The 24,796-nt window shown below is 48.3% G+C and overlaps 1 protein-coding gene across 1 annotated transcript in view; it reads left to right on the top strand.

Moving 5' to 3' along the window:
* The first annotated feature begins 10,069 nt into the window (after positions 1-10,069).
* The window catches only part of LOC133345828 (pituitary tumor-transforming gene 1 protein-interacting protein-like), a 28,855-nt gene continuing 14,128 nt past the window's right edge, over positions 10,070-24,796 (top strand). Inside the window, exon 1 of the mRNA XM_061556845.1 lies at positions 10,070-10,307. Within this exon, the coding sequence (XP_061412829.1) occupies positions 10,226-10,307 (82 nt within the window). The 5' untranslated portion in view covers positions 10,070-10,225. The remainder of the gene's footprint in view (positions 10,308-24,796) is intronic.

Raw genomic sequence — 24,796 nt, 5'->3', positions numbered from 1 at the left:
TTTATATTAAGTTCACTTGCTTGCTTGCTTGCGCGCTTACGACCGTGCAAATCTTTCGGTCGTTTTTTAACCCACTTCTCGTGATCCAATCGAGCTGACATTTTGCACACAGACTAGTTGTGCGTGACCATTTATTTTCGTGAATTTCCAAAATGTTACACTTTTTAGGAAAAAATAAATTATATTTAATTACCAATTGCTTAATGGTGGCAGGCAATCATCTGACCCATAGGTGGCAGCCATCTCAAGCCAGAGGACGAGAGGACTCTAGCCGCCACGCATATAAAGGATTTATAGTGAAAAACTTTGTTTTTACGGGTTAATTTTTTAACACTAAGCGTTGGTGTGTGTGTGTGTTTGAGAGAGAATCAGACCGCCCTGCTTATCAAGGTGTATTTTGAAACCGGTAACTCTCCTTCAATGTAGACTTCATGCTTGGAAGAAGAATGTGCTGGTATGCTGCCAGACAGAATATGTCAGTGTGCTTGCTGCTGCTTGTTGCATCATAGCCTAGCCTTGATAGAGGGTTTTTTTTTTTGGGGGGGGGGGGGTTAGATTGTGTGAATAAAAATGTGTCGTTAAACCCGCCACCACCCGTCACAGCCAATTAGTAAGGGTTGTCTCGCAAACAAAACGTGCCAATTCGTTACTACTTCAGCACTAAGCGTTTGTGTGTTGGAGAGTAAACAACCCACAACATTTATCATTTGGGTGCGACGTTCCGCCGGTAAATACAACAACCAGCTTCATTGGGTGACAGCCACAGTTGTGGAGTAATCACAACAACCAGCTGCATCAGGCGACAGCCACAGTTGTGGAGTAATCACAACAACCAGCTGCATCAGGCGACAGCCACAGTTGTGGAGTAATCACAACAACCAGCTGCATCATGCGACAGCCACAGTTGTGGAGTAATCACAACAACCAGCTGCATCAGGCGACAGCCACAGTTGTGGAGTAATCACAACAACCAGCTGCATCAGGCGACAGCCACAGTTGTGGAGTAATCACAACAACCAGCTGCATCAGGCGACAGCCACAGTTGTGGAGTAATCACAACAACCAGCTGCATCATGCGACAGCCACAGTTGTGGAGTAATCACAACAACCAGCTGCATCAGGTGACAGCCACAGTTGTGGAGTAATCACAACAACCAGCTGCATCAGGCGACAGCCACAGTTGTGGAGTAATCACAACAACCAGCTGCATCATGCGACAGCCACAGTTGTGGAGTAATCACAACAACCAGCTGCATCATGCGACAGCCACAGTTGTGGAGTAATCACAACAACCAGCTGCATCAGGCGACAGCCACAGTTGTGGAGTAATCACAACAACCAGCTGCATCATGCGACAGCCACAGTTGTGGAGTAATCACAACAACCAGCTGCATCAGGTGACAGCCACAGTTGTGGAGTAATCACAACAACCAGCTGCATCAGGTGACAGCCACAGTTGTGGAGTAATCACAACAACCAGCTGCATCAGGCGACAGCCACAATTGTGGAGTAATCACAACAACCAGCTTCATCAGGCGACAGCCACAGTTGTGGAGTAATCACAACAACCAGCTGCATCATGCGACAGCCACAGTTGTGGAGTAATCACAACAACCAGCTGCATCAGGTGACAGCCACAGTTGTGGAGTAATCACAACAACCAGCTGCATCAGGCGACAGTCACAGTTGTGGAGTAATCACAACAACCAGCTGCATCAGACGACAGCCACAATTGTGGAGTAATCACAACAACCAGCTGCATCAGGCGACAGCCACAGTTGTGGAGTAATCACAACAACCAGCTGCATCAGGCGACAGCCACAATTGTGGAGTAATCACAACAACCAGCTGCATCATGCGACAGCCACAATTGTGGAGTAATCACAACAACCAGCTGCATCATGCGACAGCCACAATTGAGGAGTGATCACAACAACCAGCTGCATCAGGTGACAGTCACAGTTGTGGAGTAATCACAACAACCAGCTGCATCAGGCGACAGCCACAGTTGTGGAGTAATCACAACAACCAGCTGCATCAAGTGACAGCCACAATTGTGGAGTAATCACAACAACCAGCTGCATCAAGTGACAGCCACAGTTGTGGAGTAATCACAACAACCAGCTGCATCAGGTGACAGCCACAATTGTGGAGTAATCACAACAACCAGCTGCATCAGGTGACAGCCACAGTTGTGGAGTAATCACAACAACCAGCTTCATCAGGCGACAGCCACAGTTGTGGAGTAATCACAACAACCAGCTGCATCAGGCGACAGCCACAGTTGTGGAGTAATCACAACAACCAGCTTCATCAGGCGACAGCCACAGTTATGGAGTAATCACAACAACCAGCTGCATCAGGCGACAGCCACAGTTGTGGAGTGATCACAACAACCAGCTTCATCAGGCGACAGCCACAATTGTGGAGTAATCACAACAACCAGCTGCATCAGGTGACAGCCACAGTTGTGGAGTAATCACAACAACCAGCTTCATCAGGCGACAGCCACAGTTGTGGAGTAATCACAACAACCAGCTGCATCAGGCGACAGCCACAGTTGTGGAGTAATCACAACAACCAGCTGCATCATGCGACAGCCACAATTGTGGAGTAATCACAACAACCAGCTGCATCAGGCGACAGCCACAGTTGTGGAGTGATCACAACAACCAGCTGCATCAGGCGACAGTCACAGTTGTGGAGTGATCACAACAACCAGCTTCATCAGGCGACAGCCACAGTTGTGGAGTAATCACAACAACCAGCTGCATCAGGCGACAGCCACAGTTGTGGAGTAATCACAACAACCAGCTGCATCAGGTGACAGCCACAGTTGTGGAGTAATCACAACAACCAGCTGCATCAGGTGACAGCCACAGTTGTGGAGTAATCACAACAACCAGCTGCATCAGGTGACAGCCACAGTTGTGGAGTGATCACAACAACCAGCTGCATCAGGCGACAGCCACAGTTGTGGAGTAATCACAACAACCAGCTGCATCAGGTGACAGCCACAATTGTGGAGTGATCACAACAACCAGCTGCATCAGGCGACAGCCACAGTTGTGGAGTGATCACAACAACCAGCTGCATCAGGCGACAGCCACAATTGTGGAGTAATCACAACAACCAGCTGCATCAGGCGACAGCCACAGTTGTGGAGTGATCACAACAACTAGCTGCATCAGGCGACAGCCACAATTGTGGAGTAATCACAACAACCAGCTGCATCAGGCGACAGCCACAATTGTGGAGTAATCACAACAACCAGCTGCATCAGGCGACAGCCACAGTTGTGGAGTAATCACAACAACCAGCTGCATCATGCGACAGTCACAGTTGTGGAGTAATCACAACAACCAGCTGCATCAGGCGACAGCCACAGTTGTGGAGTGATCACAACAACCAGCTGCATCAGGCGACAGTCACAATTGTGGAGTAATCACAACAAACAGCTGCATCAGGCGACAGCCACAGTTGTGGAGTGATCACAACAACCAGCTGCATCAGGCGACAGTCACAGTTGTGGAGTAATCACAACAACCAGCTGCATCAGGCGACAGTCACAGTTGTGGAGTAATCACAACAACCAGCTGCATCATGCGACAGCCACAATTGTGGAGTAATCACAACAACCAGCTGTATCAGGCGACAGCCACAGTTGTGGAGTAATCACAACAACCAGCTGCATCAGCGACAGCCACAATTGTGGAGTGATCACAACAACCAGCTGCATCAGGCGACAGTCACAGTTGTGGAGTAATCACAACAACCAGCTGCATCAGGCGACAGCCACAGTTGTGGAGTAATCACAACAACCATCTGCATCAGCGACAGCCACAATTGTGGAGTGATCACAACAACCAGCTGCATCAGGCGACAGCCACAGTTGTGGAGTAATCACAACAACCAGCTGCATCAGGCGACAGTCACAATTGTGGAGTAATCACAACAACCAGCTGCATCAGGCAACAGTCACAGTTGTGGAGTAATCACAACAACCAGCTGCATCATGCGACAGCCACAATTGTGGAGTGATCACAACAACCAGCTGCATCAGGCGACAGTCACAGTTGTGGAGTAATCACAACAACCAGCTGCATCAGGCGACAGTCACAGTTGTGGAGTGATCACAACAACCAGCCGCATCAGGCGACAGTCACAGTTGTGGAGTAATCACAACAACCAGCTGCATCAGGCGACAGTCACAGTTGTGGAGTGATCACAACAACCAGCTGCATCAGGCGACAGCCACAATTGTGTAGGAATCATCCTCCTGTTTCGGTCTCAAATGGAGGGATCATTTGTGATGTTGTCGCTTGTGAGTTTAATCAGGTGCGAGGGCGAGATGGGGGGGGGGCATATAAATTACAATGGATTCTATAATTTTTGGTTTGGTTATTGACAGTTAATCAACACAATGTATGTACATACTGTCGTTTTTGGGTGCAAAATTCGCAATACACCTGTCATTTTAACACGTAGGCTTTCGCGACCAACATTATTCATAATTAAAGCTTGTGTTGGAGAGTAAATCTACAACATTTGCAGTTGAGTACGACGTTTCACTGGTAATTACATTCAAGTAACGAATTGGCACGTTTACGTAACAAACCTTACTGGCCGTGTCGAGTGGTGGGGGGTCACGACACATTTATACTTACGCGATCTAACCCAAACACCTTTATTATGAACACCTTTTATTCTTGTCTGCCCACAGTTAATCACCAGCAGCCTTCACCTGTGGTTCCACATCAGGACTGGCGTGGTGTTTTATTTCTTTCAAATTTGAACCTCGATCAGGAGGAGGTTTCTTCCCAAGTCAGACGGAAAACGCTGCCCTGTTGACACACCACCACATGGCAGCCAATTCTAAACCCAGCTCTCACAGTTCCTATGATCACTGTTGCATTGCTTATGGCTTTATTTTGGTGATTTCGAAAAGTGTTTTGGTTTGGCCATGTTTGTTTGTTGTAGTACGGAGTTAGAATGATGGCTTTAATCTAAATTGTCTTGTGGTTGTTGTTGTTGTTGTTTGACTTGCATCCCACTGGGATTTTTGCACAGCGTTGGTGGACGGTGCTTTTTTCTGGAAGACTTTGCAGTTTTTTCCTGGATTTTTCTGTTTGCGCATAGTCACATAGTCACTTTAAGATGTTTTCTTGTTCATGTTTTTTGCGGTTGCACCCGATTTAAGAGCCGAATGGCTCACAGGGCTACACCAAATAAATGAAACTGAACCGTACGTACACGTGGCCATGCCAACGCCCCACGAGACACCCACCCATGCCTGCACAATGAAACAACACAACTTCAGCAAAGAGGTGGCCATCGTGAGACAATAAACCACTCACAGTCACACCCTAAAGTAAGAGCCCATGTCAACCGTTGTCCTCTCTCGCTTTCGACTTTACATTTTTCTAAATATCGACGCATCTCGCTGTTATAAAATTCCATTGTTACATTAAGCAGCACCTCTCCTGAACCTCCTTCCGTTCCCCTTCAAGCTCACCTCTTCTCTCTCGTTCATTCTCTTCCCTACCCTCGCCCCTCCACCCCTTCCCGTCCCTCTCCTACCTTTTCGTGATCTGCTTATTGTGTTTCGTTTGTTGTCCACTCCCGCACCTCCGATTCGTACGTTTGGCGACGTACGGTGCGAAAGAAGTTTATCGTACATGCAATGCAGCTTTGGTGCGGACGAAACAACTCATATCCACAACTGCCCATTCTTAAGGTCAATACACAGACTATTATATTACTTTATAAACGTAGTCATAAACATTTAGCCCACACGCTGTGTGTTTTAAAGATTTGCATTACTTTAATTTGGGAGTGATATGTTACTAATGTGTGTACAGCATCAACATTTGCAACTACATTTTGCCCTCAATTTTCACTCGGCAGCTCTTTCCCTATGCGCCACAAGAGGGCATGCTAACAGCGACGATGATACGCATCGGTGTAGGCTTACAATTAAAATAAATTTGTCTATAAAACAGGAAATCCTGAATAAATTTCAGTGGTATTAACGGAAAATGTCTCTGTTGACAACCGCTGAGAATTGCCAAATTGTACAAAAAAAATCTAACTATACACGCATTTCGAGTACTGTATTTACAACTAATTTGTTGTCGTATACCCTTCTCCACCTAACAGCCAAACAAATCGAGTTTGTCACATGAGCTAAACTTGCCAATTTATGTTTATGTTTTTTTGCCCTCTTCAGCAATTGGTTCTTGCTGTGGTTGTCCCACCTGATGACGGACGCTTGTGTTGCGCCCGAAACGTCGTGATTTAATTTATTTTATTTTATACCTACGTGACTTTACCGAAAGAACCAAAGAGTATGGATCCCTGCAGTCCAAATCTAGAAGGAGATGTTTCTTTTTCACCAGACCGACCTGCCGAGTTTGTTGGCCGTGCCAGGCCCGTTCGGTCGTGCGGTCACTCACCAGAGCAGCATCGAGGCTCAAACCCTTGGCGCAGCTTCTGAAATCCCACGATATCGGGCCTCTTTTTAAATCCTTTATATTAAGTTGACTTGCTTGCTTACGACCGTGCAAATCTTTCGGTCGTTTTTTAACCCACTTCCCGTGATCCAATCGAGCTGACATTTTGCACACAGACTCGTTGTGCGTGACAATTTATTTTCGTGAAAAAAATATTTCCAAAATTTTCCACTTTTTAGGATAAAAAAATTTCATATTTAATTTAAAATACCAATGTGACAAAAATGAAACTCTTACTCAAGAAAAACAGAAATGAATAATAAAATAAAACCGATGCCATGCATATAAAAGATTTATAGTGAAAAACTTTGTTTTTACGGGTACATTTTTTGCATTTATCCGCATCCGAAATGCAGTTCACAGTCCACCCATGGCACCGCCCATTGGCTGCGTACGGCGCAAAAGAAGTTGAACACACCTGTAAATACGTGCAGTATTCAGTTCACAATATAATGAGGAGTAAATATATGTTTTGATCTTGAGTGGGATGCGTTTAGAAGTGTTGTTATTATTATGGCTCTGGTTTGCCTAGGATAGCCTCGCCAAGTCTCGACTCTGACGACGGCTCCGCAATAGTTGCTATCTGTATGCCAAATTGAGTAACTACTTGCAGATGAGATCTCATTCTTGGGATGTTTTGGCCAATACCAGTTACAGTGCCTGTTTAGCTATGGCTGGACATTGGGGAACCCGGAGGAAGCCCATGCACGTGTATTATGTAAGCCAGGTGTGTGTGTGTGATGTGTGTCATTGGAGATATGTGTGAGACTGTGATTTGTGTGTCCTGTGTTTTGTAAAGAGTGGGTGTGCTGTCAGAGATGGGGTTTGGTTCGTAATTGGAGATTGAATGTGGGTGTGTTTGTAATGAGAGGGTGTGGGGGGGAGTGATTCCTGCTCACGCCCAACACCGGTGACGATTATCTGAACCTGTCTTGGGCCTCCCCTAGGTCGACTCAGCCTCAAATGAGTGTCTGGTCCGGTGTGTGTAAACATCGCCACCAGGAAGACAAATGCGGCCGGGAGTGTTGCTGGCCACCCACTCCCTCGTGTAGAAACTTCAGACGTGCTGCTCGCTAACAGCATTTGTCCCAACAGTCTGTTAAGGCTCTAAGGGGGGCTCTTATTGTTTGAGAGATCTGGGCAAAGTCCCATCGGTGAGCTCCTCCGGCAGGCAAGGTCATGTAGCCCGCATGCCCAGCCACCGCATGCCGAAACAGCTTTTGTTCGGCCGGATCGAGGGGGCTAAACGGCCTAGAGAAGAGATGGAGTGATGTGGTACAGGAGGATGTGGAGCTGAGTGGACTTGCCGATGACTGGTACCAGCGGTGTCAAGATCGGCCTCTGTGGAGGAGGCTCGTGAAGGACGCTGCTACTGGGCAGTTGGAGGCTTTCGCCCTCCAACAACAACGGAGGGCGGAGGAACGACGCTCACAACAACGAGCGGAGCGCCGGGTGGCTAAAGCACAGCAAGTTGGCACAGTAGGGGGCACATGTGGTGCATCAGCCAGTCATCTCGGTCATCTCAGTCAGTCGACCCGTGGCACCTGCTGGGTCTGTCCTTTGACCTCTTGCCAGCGGGCGTTCGACACTTCACGTGACCTCAAGGTGCACATGGTCTGGCAAAAGCGTCGTGGTGACGTCACCGCCACTTAGTGGCGAATGGCGGTTGTTGTTGTGTGGTGAGTGTGTGTGCTGTGTGTGATGGTGAGGGTGTGCTGTGTGTGTTATGGTGAATGTGTGCTGTGTGTGATGGTGAGTTGGTCAGTGTGTGTGATGGTGAGTGGGTGTGTGCTGTTTGTGTGCTGTGTGTGATTGTGTGTGTGCTGTGTGTGTGATTGTGAGTGTGTGTGTGCTGTGTGTGCTCTGTGTGTGTCTGTATGTATGTGTGATGGTGAGTGTGTGTGGGCTGTGTGTGTATGTCTGTGTGTGTATGTCTGTGTGTGTGTGTGATATGTGTGTGCTGTGTGTGTGTGATGGTGAGTGGGTGTGCTCTGTGTGTGTGATGGTGAGTGTGTGTGTGCTTTGTGTGTGTGCTCTGTGTGGGTGCTGTGTGTGTGTGATGGTGAGTGGGTGTGCTCTGTGTGTGTGCTGTGTGTGTGTTATGGTGAGTGTGTGTGTGCTCTGTGTGTGTGATGGCTGTGTGTGTGTGTGCTGTGTGTGATTGTGTGAGTGGGTGTGTGCTCTGTGTGTGAGATGTGTGTGTGCTGTGTGTGTGTGATGGTGAGTGGGTGTGCTCTGTGTGTGTGCTGTGTGTGTGCTGTGTGTGTGTGATGGTGATTGTGTGTGTGTGCTGTGTGTGATTGTGTGAGTGGGTGTGTGCCCTGTGTGTGTGTGATGGTGATTGTGTGCGTGTGCTGTGCGTGATTGTGTGAGTGGGTGTGTGCTCTGTGTGTGATGGTGAGTGTGTGATTGTGTGAGTGGGTGTGTGCCCTGTGTGTGTGCTGTGTGTCTGTGTGTGATTGTGTGAGTGGGTGTGTGCCCTTTGTGTGTGCTGTGTTTGTGTGATGGCTGTGTGTGTGTGCTGTGTGTGATTGTGTGAGTGGGTGTGTGCTCTGTGTGTGTGATGGCTGTGTGTGATTGTGTGAGTGGGTGTGTGGCCTGTGTGTGTGCTGTGTGTGTGTGATTGTGTGAGTGGGTGTGTGCCCTGTGTGTGTGCTGTGTGTGATTGTGTGAGTGGGTGTGTGCTCTGTGTGTGTGATGGCTGTGTGTGATTGTGTGAGTGGGTGTGTGCTCTGTGTGTGTGTGATAGCTGTGTGTGTGTGATTGTGTGAGTGGGTGTGTGCTCTGTGTGTGTGTGCTGTGTGTCTGTGTGAGTGTGATTGTGTGAGTGGGTGTGTGCTCTGTGTGTGTGTGATGGCTGTGTGTGTGTGATTGTGTGAGTGGGTGTGTGCTCTGTGTGTGTGTGCTGTGTGTCTGTGTGTGTGTGATTGTGTGAGTGGGTGTGTGCTCTGTGTGTGTGTGTGCTGTGTGTCTGTGTGTGTGATTGTGTGAGTGTGTGTGTGCTCTGTGTGTGTGTGCTGTGTGTCTGTGTGTGTGATTGTGTGAGTGGGTGTGTGATTGTGTGAGTGGGTGTGTGCTCTGTGTGTGTGTGTGCTGTGTGTGATTGTGTGAGTGGGTGTGTGCTCTGTGTGTGTGTGCTGTGTGTCTGTGTGTGTGTGATGGCTGTGTGTGTGTGATGGCTGTGTGTGTGTGATTGTGTGAGTGTGTGTGTGCTGTGTGTGTGCTCTGTGTGTGTGATGGCTGTGTGTGTGATGGCTGTGTGTGTGTGATTGTGTGAGTGTGTGTGTGCTGTGTGTGTGTGTGCCCTGTGTGCGTGCTGTGTGTGTGTGTGATGGCTGTGTGTGTGTGCTGTGTGTGATTGTGAGTGGGTGTGTGCTCTGTGTGTGTGTGCTGTGTCTGTGTGTGTGTGATGGCTGTGTGTGTGTGCTCTGTGTGTGTGATGGCTGTGTGTGTGTGCCCTGTGTGTGTGTGCTCTGTGTGTGTGTGCTGTGTGTGTGTGCTCTGTGTGTGTGATGGCTGTGGAATGTGAAGGGGGGGTGGCTGTTGTGGAGGCAGGGGGCGGGGCGCTCTGTGCCGCCTCTCACTCGGAAGTCTTCACTTGACGACTCTACTCGCTCCTCTCTCCGCGTCTTCTCCGACAAACTTTCAAGAGTCAACAACATCAACAACATCATCCTCGGGCGCGTCCACAAACCCTCCTCCTGCTGCAGACGATGGCTGCTGCCCTGATGCTCAACCTGGCCACGGCCCTGCTCCTGGCAGCGTCGCTGGCCGTGCTGCCCGCATCGGCAGATCGTGAGTAGCAGCGGCAGTGGCCGTGGTTTAGTGGCAGCAGTGGTCGTGGTTTAGTGGCAGTGGTCGTGGTTTAGTGGCAGTGGTCGTGGGTTAGTGGCAGTGGTCGTGGTTTAGTGGCAGCAGTGGTCGTGGTTTAGTGGCAGTGGTCGTGGTTTAGTGGCAGTGGTCGTTGTTTAGTGGCAGTGGTCGTGGTTTAGTGGCAGCAGTGGTCGTGGTTTAGTGGCAGTGGTCGTGGTTTAGTGGCAGTGGTCGTGGGTTAGTGGCAGTGGTCGTGGTTTAGTGGCAGTGGCAGTGGTTTAGTGGTCGTGGGTTAGTGGCAGTGGTCGTGGGTTAGTGGCAGTGGTCGTGGTTTAGTGGCAGCAGTGGTCGTGGTTTAGTGGCAGCAGTGGTCGTGGTTTAGTGGCAGTGGTCGTGGTTTAGTGGCAGTGGTCGTGGGTTAGTGGCAGTGGTCGTGGTTTAGTGGCAGCAGTGGTCGTGGTTTAGTGGTCGTGGTTTAGTGGCAGTGGCCGTGGGTTAGTGGCAGTGGTCGTGGGTTAGTGGCAGTGGTTTAGTGGCAGTGGCAGTGGTTTAGTGGCAGTGGTTTAGTGGCAGTGGTTTAGTGGCAGTGGTCGTGGGTTAGTGGCAGTGGTCGTGGGTTAGTGGCAGTGGTCGTGGGTTAGTGGCAGTGGTCGTGGTTTAGTGGCAGTGGTCGTGGGTTAGTGGCAGTGGTCGTGGTTTAGTGGCAGCAGTGGTCGTGGTTTAGTGGCAGTGGTCGTGGTTTAGTGGCAGTGGTCGTGGGTTAGTGGCAGTGGTCGTGGGTTAGTGGCAGTGGTCGTGGGTTAGTGGCAGTGGCAGTGGTTTAGTGGCAGTGGCAGTGGTTTAGTGGCAGTGGTTTAGTGGCAGTGGTCGTGGGTTAGTGGCAGTGGTCGTGGGTTAGTGGCAGTGGTCGTGGTTTAGTGGCAGTGGTCGTGGTTTAGTGGCAGCAGTGGTCGTGGTTTAGTGGCAGTGGTCGTGGGTTAGTGGCAGTGGTCGTGGGTTAGTGGCAGCAGTGGTCGTGGTTTAGTGGCAAGTGGTCGTGGTTTAGTGGCAGTGGTCGTGGTTTAGTGGCAGTGGTCGTGGTTTAGTGGCAGTGGTCGTGGGTTAGTGGCAGTGGTCGTGGTTTAGTGGCAGTGGCAGTGGTTTAGTGGCAGTGGTTTAGTGGCAGTGGTCGTGGGTTAGTGGCAGTGGTCGTGGGTTAGTGGCAGTGGTCGTGGGTTAGTGGCAGTGGTTTAGTGGCAGCAGTGGTCGTGGTTTAGTGGCAGTGGTCGTGGTTTAGTGGCAGTGGTCGTGGGTTAGTGGCAGTGGTCGTGGGTTAGTGGCAGTGGTCGTGGGTTAGTGGCAGTGGTCGTGGTTTAGTGGTCGTGGTTTAGTGGCAGTGGTTTAGTGGCAGTGGTTTAGTGGCAGTGGTCGTGGGTTAGTGGCAGTGGTCGTGGGTTAGTGGCAGTGGTCGTGGTTTAGTGGCAGTGGTTTAGTGGCAGTGGTCGTGGTTTAGTGGCAGTGGTTTAGAGGCAGTGGTCGTGGGTTAGTGGCAGTGGTCGTTGTTTAGTGGCAGCAGTGGTCGTGGTTTAGTGGCAGCGGTGGTCGTGCTTTAGTGGCAGTGGTGGTCGTGGTTTAGTGGCAGTGGTCGTGGTTTAGTGGCAGTGGTCGTGGTTTAGTGGCAGCAGTGGTCGTGGTTTAGTGGCAGTGGTGGTCGTGGTTTAGTGGCAGTGGTGGTCGTGGTTTAGTGGCAGTGGTGGTCGTGGTTTAGTGGCAGTGGTGGTCGTGGGTTAGTGGCAGTGGTGGTCGTGGGTTAGTGGCAGTGGTGGTCGTGGGTTAGTGGCAGTGGTCGTGGTTTAGTGGCAGTGGTCGTTGTTTAGTGGCAGTGGTCGTGGTTTAGTGGCAGTGGTCGTTGTTTAGTGGCAGTGGTCGTGGTTTAGTGGTCGTGGTTTAGTGGCAGTGGTCGTGGTTTAGTGGTCGTGGTTTAGTGGCAGTGGTGGTCGTGGGTTAGTGGCAGTGGTCGTGGTTTAGTGGCAGTGGTCGTTGTTTAGTGGCAGTGGTCGTGGTTTAGTGGCAGTGGTCGTTGTTTAGTGGCAGTGGTCGTGGTTTAGTGGTCGTGGTTTAGTGGCAGTGGTCGTGGTTTAGTGGTCGTGGTTTAGTGGCAGTGGTGGTCGTGGGTTAGTGGCAGTGGTCGTGGTTTAGTGGCAGTGGTCGTTGTTTAGTGGCAGTGGTTGTGGTTTAGTGGCATTGGTCGTTGTTTAGTGGCAGTGGTCGTGGTTTAGTGGCAGTGGTCGTTGTTTAGTGGCAGTGGTCGTGGTTTAGTGGTCGTGGTTTAGTGGCAGTGGTCGTGGTTTAGTGGCAGTGCTTGGTGGCTCTTACTCGGGGGGCATGTGGCTGTGGCAGGCGTGGCTGGGTGGATAGTCGCCGATACCCTGAGCTGTGGGCGCTGCTGTGGCTATGAGATGTTGACTACCTCGCCTGGTGTACAGGAGGTCGTGGGTTCGTTCCCTACCCCTGACAATGCCTGCTGTATGTTTGTAGTTTGCGTGTCTCTCTCATCATCACGGTGGCCAGGAGATGTTAACTACGTCGCCTGGTGTACAGGAGGTCGTGGGTTCGATCCCTACCCCTGACAATGCCTGCTGCTGTATATTTGTAGTTTGCGTGTCTCTCATCATCATCATCACGGTGGCTATGATATGTTAACTACCTCGCCTGGTGTACAGGATGTCCATGGGTTCGATCCCTACCCCTGACAATGCCTTGCTGTATGGTTGTAGTTTGCGTGTCTCTCTCATCATCATCACGGTGGCTAGGAGATGTTAACTACCTCGCCTGGTGTACAGGAGGTCGTGGGTTCGTTCCCTACCCCTGACGCCTGCTGTATTTGTGTAGTTTGCGACTTTGCGTCTCTCATCATCATCAAGATGGCGATGAGATGTTAACTACCTCGCCTGGTGTACAGGAGGTCGTGGGTTCGATTCCTACCCCTGATGCCTGCTGTATTTGTGTAGTTTGCGTCTCTCTCATCATCATGGTGGCTAGGAGATGTTAACTACCTCGCCTGGTACACAGGATGTCCATGGGTTCGACCCCTACCCCTGACAATGCCTGCTGCTGTATGTTTGTAGTTTGCGTGTCTCCCTCTCCCCCATGGTCGCGTGTATATTTTTTCTGATTCCCGTTTTCCCCTCCACATTTGGAATCAACAAACACGCGTTTAGCGCATTAGGCCGCTGCTATTATATGTCCACGTGAGCGCACTTGTTTCTGGAAGAAAGAAAAAAGCTATTATACCTCAGTGTGCCTTGTCTGGTCAAATAAAACCAAAAGTTTGTGTGTAGTATAGGTCATGTAGGCAGTGGGGTTTCCACGGCGATCAAAGTTAAAGTTACCGTACAACATTCTGCGTTTATTGCGAAACCCCTTATTTGTGGATGTACGGTAACCGGTTCGTTGTTGTTGTTGTCACGCAAACCCCGACGAGATTGACAGCCCCCACAGCGTCCTATCGGTGGCGTGAGTTCACGTGGATGGACACAGAAATCGGTCATTTGGGCCACCAAATATCACCCACGGGGGCAGTGACATTCCTCCACGCCTCTTCTCTGGCCAATGAACCCTCCAACACCCGACGAGATTGTCGCGTTTTATTATTGTTTGTGGTAATACGTGGCAATTTATTTGATACAATTCTGGCCAGTTTAGGGCCCTTCCCCAACACCGGTATCTTGAGATTTGAGTGCCCCATGGCACATATGTAGCACCATCCGTGTTACCATCTGTATGTATGTTGAACTTCTTTCGCACCGTACGTAGCCAACCTTGCTAATCGGGTGTGTGGGGAAGGACAACGTGACTTTACCGAAAGAACCAAAGCGTATGGATTCCTGCAGTCACGAAAGCTTCAAATCAAGAAAGGACAACAAACTCGACACACAAAGCACAGTTATGAAGAACAGCGTGTTGAATGTGACAATCTTGTCTGGTGGTGGTGGAGGGCTTTGCCACACACACACACAGTACCGCGTGGCCTAAGCCCATTAACAAACTTTGATGGTGGGTTTTTTTGGCTGCGGAGACCCAACCACGTTTCTAAGTTCACTCGGCAAGTAATCGCGTGGGTTTCTTCGCGATCATTTGCCGATTCGAGTTGTGACAAGCCGTCGTCACGTTTCATTCTGGGTAAAGCGAGTTGGTTGCGATTCGATTTAAGTTGCCCATGTGTGAACTAAGCCTCAATTTCTCAACATCAAAATGACTCGATGGGGATGACACACAGCAGAGGCAGCAATCGCTGTACCCCCCTACACACAACTGGCAAGGTCACTCTTAACAACGAGACTATGCTGGTCTATCTCTCCGAGCTAACATCCAGGTTACACAAATCAACTTGTAAACCTGACCCAGTAAACTTTCATGTTACAATTACAACATCAACAACACGTGACACACGCCCACCCCACGCCTGCAAAATGAAACGACAGTAACAAGAGGTTGTCTATCGTGAGACATTAAAACACTGACATCCTCACACAAGAGCCCATTTCATTCGTTGTCCGCATCTCGCTTTAGACTTTGCCCTGTACATTAAGCAGTCGCCCTCCTTAACCTCCTTCAGTTTCCTCTTCAAGCTCACCTCTTCTCTATTGTCCATACAGTACATACAAGAGGGGGGCTGAGCACCCCACATGCTGAATATCCAGCAGCTCCCCCCTTCCCCCTTTAAATTATAATTACAGTCAAGTCAAAACATGCTGGGTCAAAATGTAACACCCAGTCAGTTTACGTTGTTATTGAACCTCTCCTCGCATGCACAAAGCACACGGGGGGGGGGGATATGAGAGTTGCACTGTAGACAAAAACAGACATTACTAATTCTGGTTAGCGTTTAACATGTTGTTTAAAGTTTGTTTAACATTGACTGTCATGCCCCCACCCCTCCCCGCCCCCCTTCAGAGTTTATTAAATCCTCCGCTCCCCAACCGCGCCTTCAAACAATGCTCCCGTACAGCGTTATAAGTTATCACAATATCACAACCGCGTTGAAACTATATTGCTTGAAAATACTTGTGCATCGGTGACGTCTGCCAAAGTTCCATTTGAAAGATTGCAGTTTGCGCGATGGCGGTTAAGTTTCCGAAATTGCGAGGATTTTGATGATGTGACAACGAGCCCAGCAAAGATGTATGTGAGTGCCGTGTCACAATCGCCCTCATGTCGGCTTTGTTGTCGTCTCCCATGGAAGCCATACTCGCAGTGTGTGTGTGTTTATTCATCAACCCCCATTACCCAAACCCAGAGTTACTGCAGTCAGCAAAACCGTGAACCAGGACGCGACATCAGATGTTGTTGTAGGGCACGGAGCCTCGGGTTGCCATCGGTCAGGGTTTGACCTGGAGAAGTGGCCACCCAAGGTTTGTACCGAGATCTGGTGCGATTGGGTTGAATTTTATTCGTACGGTAGACCTCAGATGACTGAGAAAGATATCTGGGTTTGGTTGGTGGAAAAGGTGGCAATTATATCTCTGCATATCAGTAAATGAACATCACATGATCCTGAACTATCCAATAATTCTAACTTGGCCATTTTTCTACATTTGTAATATTTTGATTGCATCCATTTTTTTATTTTAACTGTCAAAAATGTATAAAAATGTGGACATTCGACTGCCGTTAATGGGTCAACCTTTGTGAACAACCGAGTATCTCCCTATGTAGTGCAAATTCCACAGACCTATGGGAAGTGTCAATCATTATATAGGACAACCGTTTCTTAAATAGTGGTATTTTTTGTATCCACCCTGGAAAGATGATGGGCTGAGTTTACCCCTCAGCATTACCAACCTTAATTTAAAAACAATCTCTCACAACAGCATTGACTTTCATGAGCGTTGGTTTGTAGGATTACTGTATGGGCATCTGCCTCCCAACTCTTGAAAAGAAGGGGTGGGTGGGATAGTCGTGCTGTGCCTCCATCCCTTCGTGATCGTGATTGGCCACTTGACATGGGCCCCATGGCTACGTGGCCCACCAGCACTGCGTCCTTGTGACCTGTTCATCTTCGTATGGCTGATGTTGATTTGTAGAACAACAACTGTACTTTTACATTGAGCTGGTTGAGTCCGGGTTAGCGGAATGGTGAATAACTCTATTGATGCCTCTTCCTCTGTATTTGTGAATCAGCCATTGAGTCGTGTTGTATGTTCTGACCACAATTGCACATTGCCGCAGAGTTTAGATTTGCCATGTTGGCTCTCTCCTCGTGGCTGTGAGTCAGTTACTGCATTGGGTAACACGCCACTGAGGTGGATAGTTCTGCATTTTAATGTTTGACAGTGTTCTTTATATCCGGTACTTTTAAAGCTTGCTCTGTACTTTGCCCACGACATGCGGTGTAACCAGAATGGGTCTCGATGGGATTTAAACCAAGTAACAACGTTCACAACTAATATGGTGTACAGTACAGTGTTTACGAAGACTTTAATTATACCTGAAGTTGAGAAAAAAACAACTACTGTACACTTTTTTAAGTATTAACTTGTGGACTTAGACCGCTGTAAATTATAATGTAACGGAATCAACTCGGGTTTCTATGTGCGAGCCTGGGATCTTACGAAACTTATTTTCAAATATTCAGTGACTTTTTTTGTGAGAGTCTGCCTTGGGGTTTTTTTTTTAACAAACATTAATCAATTCCCTGAAATAAAGTTTAATGATACAATTATTAATGTCGTCTGTAGAATAACATAAGTCAGGTGAATGTTTCCCAATATCATTTGTGATATAACTAGAACTTGCCAAACGTAAAACATGACACAAATTACTTGGTGATGATGTGTCAGCAGCGGTGCACAAGCGCAAATGACAAAACCTCACCACATCCGTCAATAACACTTTCTTAAAACAGCATGCTTTGTACGTATGTATGCTGAACTTCTTTCGCAACGTACCTAGCCGACCGCACTAATCGGAGGTGCGGGGGAAGGACAGCAAATGAATCACAAAGAGCAGTTCTAAATATATGAGTTCTCAATCTATATATATAAAATCGTGCATGTCTGTCTGTCTGTGTGTGTGGATTTCGGACCATACGCACTTTCATTGGACGGCGGTTGCCCCTGGCAACGGCTAGCGACGCCTTCGCCGCTTTCATTGGACCTGGCAACGGCTAGCGACGCCTTCGCCAAGGGCTGCAGTTTCATTGGACGGCAGTTGCCCCTGCCAACGGCTAGCCACGCCTTCGCCACTTTCATAGGCTCCGTAAATAATTAAATAATAGCAATTACACAGTATTGTTGGAGCGCTGAGGGGGGGGGGGAAGGCACGCCACCCGTACCCTGCCTTTGCCGGCTGGACAATTTTGGCGAGGCCGCAGGCTCTGCACGCTACTAGGCCTCGACACCCACCACGCCACTCTGAGGTAAATTCATCAAAGTTTTTCCTACTATTCACTCCACCCCCACCATAATGTGTGCAATTTATATTACTTTTAAACCCAACGCGCCAACAATCGATTACTTAAATGTTCACTGTACAAATAGTCATTAAGCTGGGTCAGCGTACTGCCAGTCTATCATGTAGACTGTAGCCTGCTTATTAAACTCGGTGAGCGTACTGCCACTCTATCATGTACACTCTAGCCTGCTTATGAAGCTGAGTGCGTGTACTGCCAGTCTATAATGTGGACTGTAGCCTGGTTATTATAATCGATTCTTTATATGTTCTTTGTACAAATAGTCATTAAGCTGGTTGAGCGACCCCAGTTCCATTCCAACTCACGCCCACCACCGCTGACGATTATTTGAAACGGACCTGGGCCTCCCCTAGGTCGACTCAGCCTCAAACGCGTAACTGCTGTCGTGTGTGAACATCGTCACTGGGGAGACAAAGGCGGCCGGCCATCGTGGATCCAAGTCCCGGGCGAAGCCGGGTCATGTGTATGTGTGTATGTGTTTATGTGTATGTCTGTGTGTCTCTATGTATGTGTGTATGTATGTGTGTGTATGTGTTTGTGTGTATGTGTGTGTGTATGTATGTCGGTTTTTTTGTATGTCTTTATGTGTATGTCTGCGTGTCTGTATGTATGTGTGTATGTACGTGTGTGCATGTGTTTGTGTGCATGTATGTGTGTGTGTATGTATGTGTGTATGTGTTTCTGTGTATGTATGCGTGTGTACGTATGTGTTATGTGTGTGTCTGTGTGTCTGCATGTATGCGTGTGTGTATTGTGTATGTGTTTGTGTGTATGTATGTGTGTGTTTGTGTGTATGTGTTTGTCTCTGTGTATGTATGTGTGCATGTATGTGTGTGTATGTGTTTGTGTGTATGTATGTGGGTTTTTTTATGTGTTTATGTCTATGTCTGTGTGTCTGTATGTATGTGTGTATGTACGTGTGTGTATGTGTTTGTGTGTATGTATGTGTGTGTATGTATGTGTGTGTGTATGTGTTTCTGTGTATGTATGTGTGTGTATGTATGTGTGTTATGTGTGTCTCTGTGTGTCTGCATGTATGTCTGTGTGTATTGTGTATGTGTTTGTGTGTATGTATGTGTGTGTATGTATGTGTTTGTGTGTATGTGTGTGTATGTATGTGTGTGTATGTGTTTGTATGTGTTTGTGTGTTTACGCTCGCATTACACAAATGTCTTGCAGGTCTAAGGCGTTCCTCGCGCAGCATTGCCGCTTTATTATTGCAGTCGTTTACTGCCGTGCGCACCCTGAAAGTCGTGTGTGTCTGCAGCAAGCGCGTGTATGTGTACCTATGGACGCGCGCGCGTGTGTTGTGTAGGGGGAACGGTAGTGTAGTGCTTAGCGTGCTGTCTGTGTCTGTGTGTGTGTGTGTCTGTGTGTGTGTCTGTGTGTGGTGTTTGGGGAGCGGTAGTGTAGTGCTTAGCGTGCTGTCTGTGTGTCTGTGTGTGTGTCTGTCTGTGTCTGTCTGTGTGTGTCTGCGTGTGTCTGTGTGTGTGTCTGTGTGTGTGTCTGTGCGTGTGTGGTGTGTGAGGAGCGGTGGGTGTAGTGCTTAACGCTACGCTGCGCTACCAACCCGGCGAACCGAGTTCGATTCCCGCTCACGGCCACCACCGGTGACGATTATTTGAACCTCCCCTAGGTCGACTCAGCCTCAAACGAGTAACTGCTGTGGCGTATTAACATCGGCACTGGGGAGACAAAGGCGGCCGGGCGTGGTGGATCCAAGTCCCGGGCGAAGCCGGGTCATGTGTATGTGTGTATATGTTTGTGTATGTCTGTGTGTCTGTATGCATGTGTGTATGTATGTGTGTGTATGTGTTTGTGTGTATGTGTGTGTGTATGTATGTGGGTTTTTTTGTATGTGTTTATGTGTATGTCTGCGTGTCTGTATGTATGTGTGTATGTACGTCTGTGGATGTGTTTATGTGTATGTATGTGTGTGTATGTATGTGTGTTATGTGTCTGTCTGTGTGTCTGCATGTATGTGTGTGTGTATTGTCTATGTTTTTGTGTGTATGTATGTGTGTGTTTGTGTGTATGTGTATGTATGTGTGTATGTATGTGTTTGTATGTGTTTGTGTGTTTACGCTCGCATTACACAAATGTGTTGCAGGTCTAAGGCGTTCCTCGCGCAGCATTGCCGCTTTCTTTTTTCAGTCGTTTACTGCCGTACGCACCCTGACAGTCGTGTGTGTCTGCAGCAAGCGCGTGTATGTGTACCTATGGACGCGCGCGCGTGTGTTGTGTAGGGGGAACGGTAGTGTAGTGCTTAGCGTGCTGTCTGTGTGTGTGTGTCTGTGTGTGTGTCTGTGTGTGTGCGTGTGTGGTGTGTGGGGAGCGGTAGTGTAGTGGTTAGCGTGCTGTCTGTGTGTCTGTGTGTGTGTGTCTGTCTGTGTGTGTCTGCGTGTGTCTGTGTGTGTGTCTGTGTGTGTGTCTGTGCGTGTGTGGTGTGTGAGGAGCGGTGGGTGTAGTGGTTAACGCTACGCTGCGCTACAGACCCGGCGAACCGAGTTCCATTCCCGCTCACGGCCACCACCGGTGACGATTATTTGAACCTCCCCTAGGTCGACTCAGCCTCAAACGAGTAACTGGTGTGGCGTATTAACATCGCCACTGGGGAGACAAAGGCGGCCGTGCGTGAGTGGTGAGGGAGGGAGAGTGGTGAGGGAGGGAGAGTGGTGAGGGAGGGAGAGTGGTGAGGGAGGGACAGTGGTGAGGGAGGGAGAGTGGTGAGGGAGGGACTCAGCCGCAAAACGAGTAACTGGTGTGGCGTATTAACATCGCCACTGGGGAGACAAAGGCGGCCGGCCGTGGTGGATACAAGTCTCGGGCGAAGCCGGGTAGTACAGCTAGTCTAGATTTAAAAGTGCATAGCTCCAGGATGACGGGATTTCGCGTGATGGTTTATGCTCCTTGACGAGATTAGCAAGTCTTGATTTGAAGCTTTCGTGACTGCGGGAATCCATACTCTTTGGTTCTATCGGTAAAGTCACGTAGGTATATAAAATATAACAAATCACTACGTTTCGAGCGCAACACAAGCGTCCGTCATCGGCAAGACATTGCGGTTCATTTGTAGGGCGAGCACTTTCTGTGCAACGCGTGGGCCACCTTTATTCTGTGTAATGAGTGCTTTGAAGAAGGGCCCGTTATCAGTGGGTTTTTTTGCATTTTGACCGCAAGTATTATGGTTAATGCACACATGATTCCTTGTAAAAAGGTTTCAGTTTTGTTGCCAGAAAAAAGGGGGAAAACCCTATTGCAACATTTTTTAGTTTCTCCCATAAGGAGGTTTCGACTATACTGTCTACAGGCTGGTCCAGATGTCTTGTGACCCCCAATTTATTGACTCCGAACATGTTTTTTTTCCATATGCATATTCATTTACGTTTTAAATAAACCCTGCTTTAGAAATATTATGTTTTTAGACAATTAAACGGGAGTCAAGACATCTGGACCACCCTGTTAAAAAAAAAAATCACAGGTATGTACAGTATACTATGTCTGTCTCGACAGCAGTGTGATTGGATCTCCAATCAGAATGCCTAACCACGATACTGTAATCTCGCACCTACCTACCCTGTACCATACCTGGAATTAATTCCCCACACTCTAACCAACCACACGCGAACTATCGATCGACTGCGGTGACCCAATTTCTACGACTGGGTGGACAGAGGCAGGAGGATTTACAAAAAACATCCACATTGTTTCGGCTGCCACGCCAGGAGATGGAACCGGTTGATCTCTGGATTACAATCCCATGGTGCTGATAGCCATTAAACACCGCCGTGTTTAATGGTCGCCGCCCCGGCTTGTGTGGCAATTCCAGAATAACCTGCAATTGTATTCACGTACCACTGTACATGCGTGTGCACGGGTTGCATAATACACGGCTGCTTACATAACGTTCATGACAATACGTGTGTGGTCACACCTGCAGTCGGAAAATTCCAAGGCCATTTTGCGATATCTGCATTGCGGGGGGGGGGCCTGAGCTCTTGTTGTGGCGCCTCAATGCAGCCAGGTAAACTGTGAGCCATCAACTCGAGTACAGGTGTCCTCTGCTGCGGACAGCACTCATTTACATCCTCCAGAGTTCATCCATGTTGGTGACCGCAAATATCTGCGATGGCGGAGGCAACGATGGGTCCTGAAAAGGTCCACGATTTCTCGCGTGCCTTGTCGGCATGTTTCGCGCTCGACTCTACTGTGTCTCTTGGGGCACTGGTCTTTGTACTCGAATGGTTTGGTTTAGGGCAGGGGTCGGGAACCTTTTTGACTGGGAGAGCCATAAAAGCCAAATATTTCTAAATATATTTCATTGAGAGCCATATAGTATTTTTAACGTATAATAAATTAAATATGTCTTACTTTTAATGCGACTTCTGGTGCTATATGGTTTTGCTGATGGCCTTGTTGTCTGGTTCATACGTGGTGAGGTTGAGCTTCGTGCAGGCGTGACCCGTGAAATGTATCTTAAAAACTAATTTTTGTTTACTTTAAAATGACACAGTATTATTAAACAATATCACAAGTATTTTAAAATCAGTTCCAAACTGATTTTTTATTTTTTTATTATTATTATTTTTTTCAACTCAAAATTGTCTGGGAGCCATATGCCGTCACTGAAAGAGCCATATATGGCTCGCGAGCCATAGGTTCCCGACCGCTGGTTTAGGGGGTTAGCACAAGATCCCTTCTGTAACGTTTATTTCTGTAATTGTCCGTATGCATTGCTCCCACGTGGTGTGCAATTTGGCAACACCGGCACGTTGTTGGTTATAGTTAACGCCCATCTGGTTCTGGGATGGCAGTTAAAGCAGTGTATTTGTTTTATTTATCCGTGCAGAGATTTGGGGACAATCCCCTTGTTTGTGTGGGATTTCCCCCAGCTACTCCGAAACGGTCGAATTGTCGAATGTAGAACCGAGATAAAATTAGCCTTAATATTAAGTGAGGCTTTTTTTTGGCTGACTAAAGAACATTACAGCGTTTCTTTTATACGTGCTGTGTATTTGTAATTTTGTTAAAATCAACATCAGCCATTATAAGACAAATTTGTTAAATTATGGTACTAGCCACACCACTGTCATGCACGGTGGTGAGATGTTAACTACCTCACCTGGAATGCAGGAGTGCATAGGTTCAATCCCGACCCTGACACCTGTATATTTGGAGTTTGCGTGTCTCTCTCACACCGTGGTTACGTGGGTTTTCTCCAGGTCCTCCGGTTTTTCCCCTCCACATTTAGAATCGACACGCGTTCAGACTATTTGGCTGCTATAAATGTCCAATTGATGAGCCACTCTGTTGAGCTATCATTTATGATGACCAGGTCCCTTCAGAAAAATCGCTCTTTAGCTCAGTGGGCCTTACCTGGTAAAATAAACACAAATCTCATACCAGTGTCTACTAACCTTGGCTAAAGTAGTGCTCTTTCACCGGCACATCCGAGTTGAGCCAGCGATGGACCCTCCCAGTACAGGTGGTTTCCCCCTGGTTATTTGTCAGAACCAAACTGTGACACCTGGCCTCGCAAGACGCCGGCATCTGGCTCGGGGCCAAGCAGGGCCACACGGTGAGAACACGGTGCCGGCTGTGACCCCCCCGCCCTGCCTCGGCTCGGTTGTACAGTGGAAAACAGTGAAGATACCTAGAGGTTAGTAGTAGTCATAATAACAATACTTTAATTTTATATAGCAGCGTCATTCATGCCAACAGCATCTGCCAACGCTGTACATTAATTATAGATAAGGACCAAAATCCCATAAACGCGGCTAGCTACGTGCAGCGTGAAAGTAGCCCAACAAGACAAAGATCCCCTTATAGCCTGTAACAGACTGTTGGGGCAAGTGCTGTTTGTACCTATGAAGGCCGGCACAGCACACGAGGGGGTGGGTAGCCAACACCACGCCCGGCCGCCTTTGTCTCCCTAATGGCGATGTTTTCACATCGCAACAGGTACTCATTTGAGGCTGAGTCGAGCTATGGGAGGCCCAGGACCGGTTCAGATAATCGTCACCGGTGTTGGCTGTGAGTGGGAATCGAACCCGGGTCGCCGGGTTCATAGCGCAGTGCGCTGACCGCTCCACTACCGCTCCCCAATACACACACGTACACACCAAGCAAGTGCAAACCCCTACTACTATCAAGCAAAATCAGAAATGTATAATTTAAAGATTGAACCAAAACTAAAAGCACAAACAACAACAAAATTTGTCAAATCAACGAAATGAGTTCATGTGTGTATGGGGACATACAGTTACAGTACCTCTTAACGCTTTAACTCGTCTTGTTCACTCGCTAGTTCTTACACAGAGGCACTTGCAGGACACAGGTTCCAGTAATTGCATTCTTTAATGGCTCCGTTATTACCTCACTCATGCCCATCCCAGGTGACCCAACAACCACATTCTTTGGCTGCAAGGTGCGAGGCTATTCCCCATTTACTCTGTGTGACGTCAACATACTCCCTGTGGCAGCACTGTGCTTGTAAATGGTGAAAAGCAGCAATTAATGTGGGTGACAACAACAACGCTCAACATTGGCGCACGCCACTCAACTGTGGCACGTCGGTGTAAAACACCTTCAAGTGTGTACTGCCCGCATGTCAACGTTGACGAGGGCTCGCCGGACCGGTTTTTACAACGTTAAGGTTGTGTAAGCGCTTCTGTTTAATGCCTAATGAAGTTACGTTTGCCCATTCATTGGATGGAATTCCTGTTACGACTGCCAAGTTACTCACGACACAAAATCCCACGCCGATTCCTCGGATCGGAGCGCTCGACACCAAGATCCCATCCCAATTAGCTGATCGCAATGTTGCTCGATTAAATAACCGAATTATCTAACCGGGACAAACTTAGTTTTACTCATACCTCCAGTGCTGTATATATGACAGTATGACTCTATATGTAAAGTTAGCCTTACGGCCTGTGGCAGATGCCCCCTGTTGAAGTGCAACGGTTCCCAGTTTTAATCCCAGCCTGAGAATGTATCATTTTACTGTGATCGTAAC

The sequence above is a fragment of the Lethenteron reissneri genome, chromosome 23, assembly GCF_015708825.2.
Source record: "Lethenteron reissneri isolate LAM-NWPU_2019-01 chromosome 23, ASM1570882v1, whole genome shotgun sequence".
NCBI classification, from domain to species: Eukaryota; Metazoa; Chordata; class Hyperoartia; order Petromyzontiformes; family Petromyzontidae; genus Lethenteron; species Lethenteron reissneri.
The sequence above is the reverse complement of the archived record's forward strand: the minus strand, read 5'-3'. Positions and strand labels throughout refer to the sequence as shown.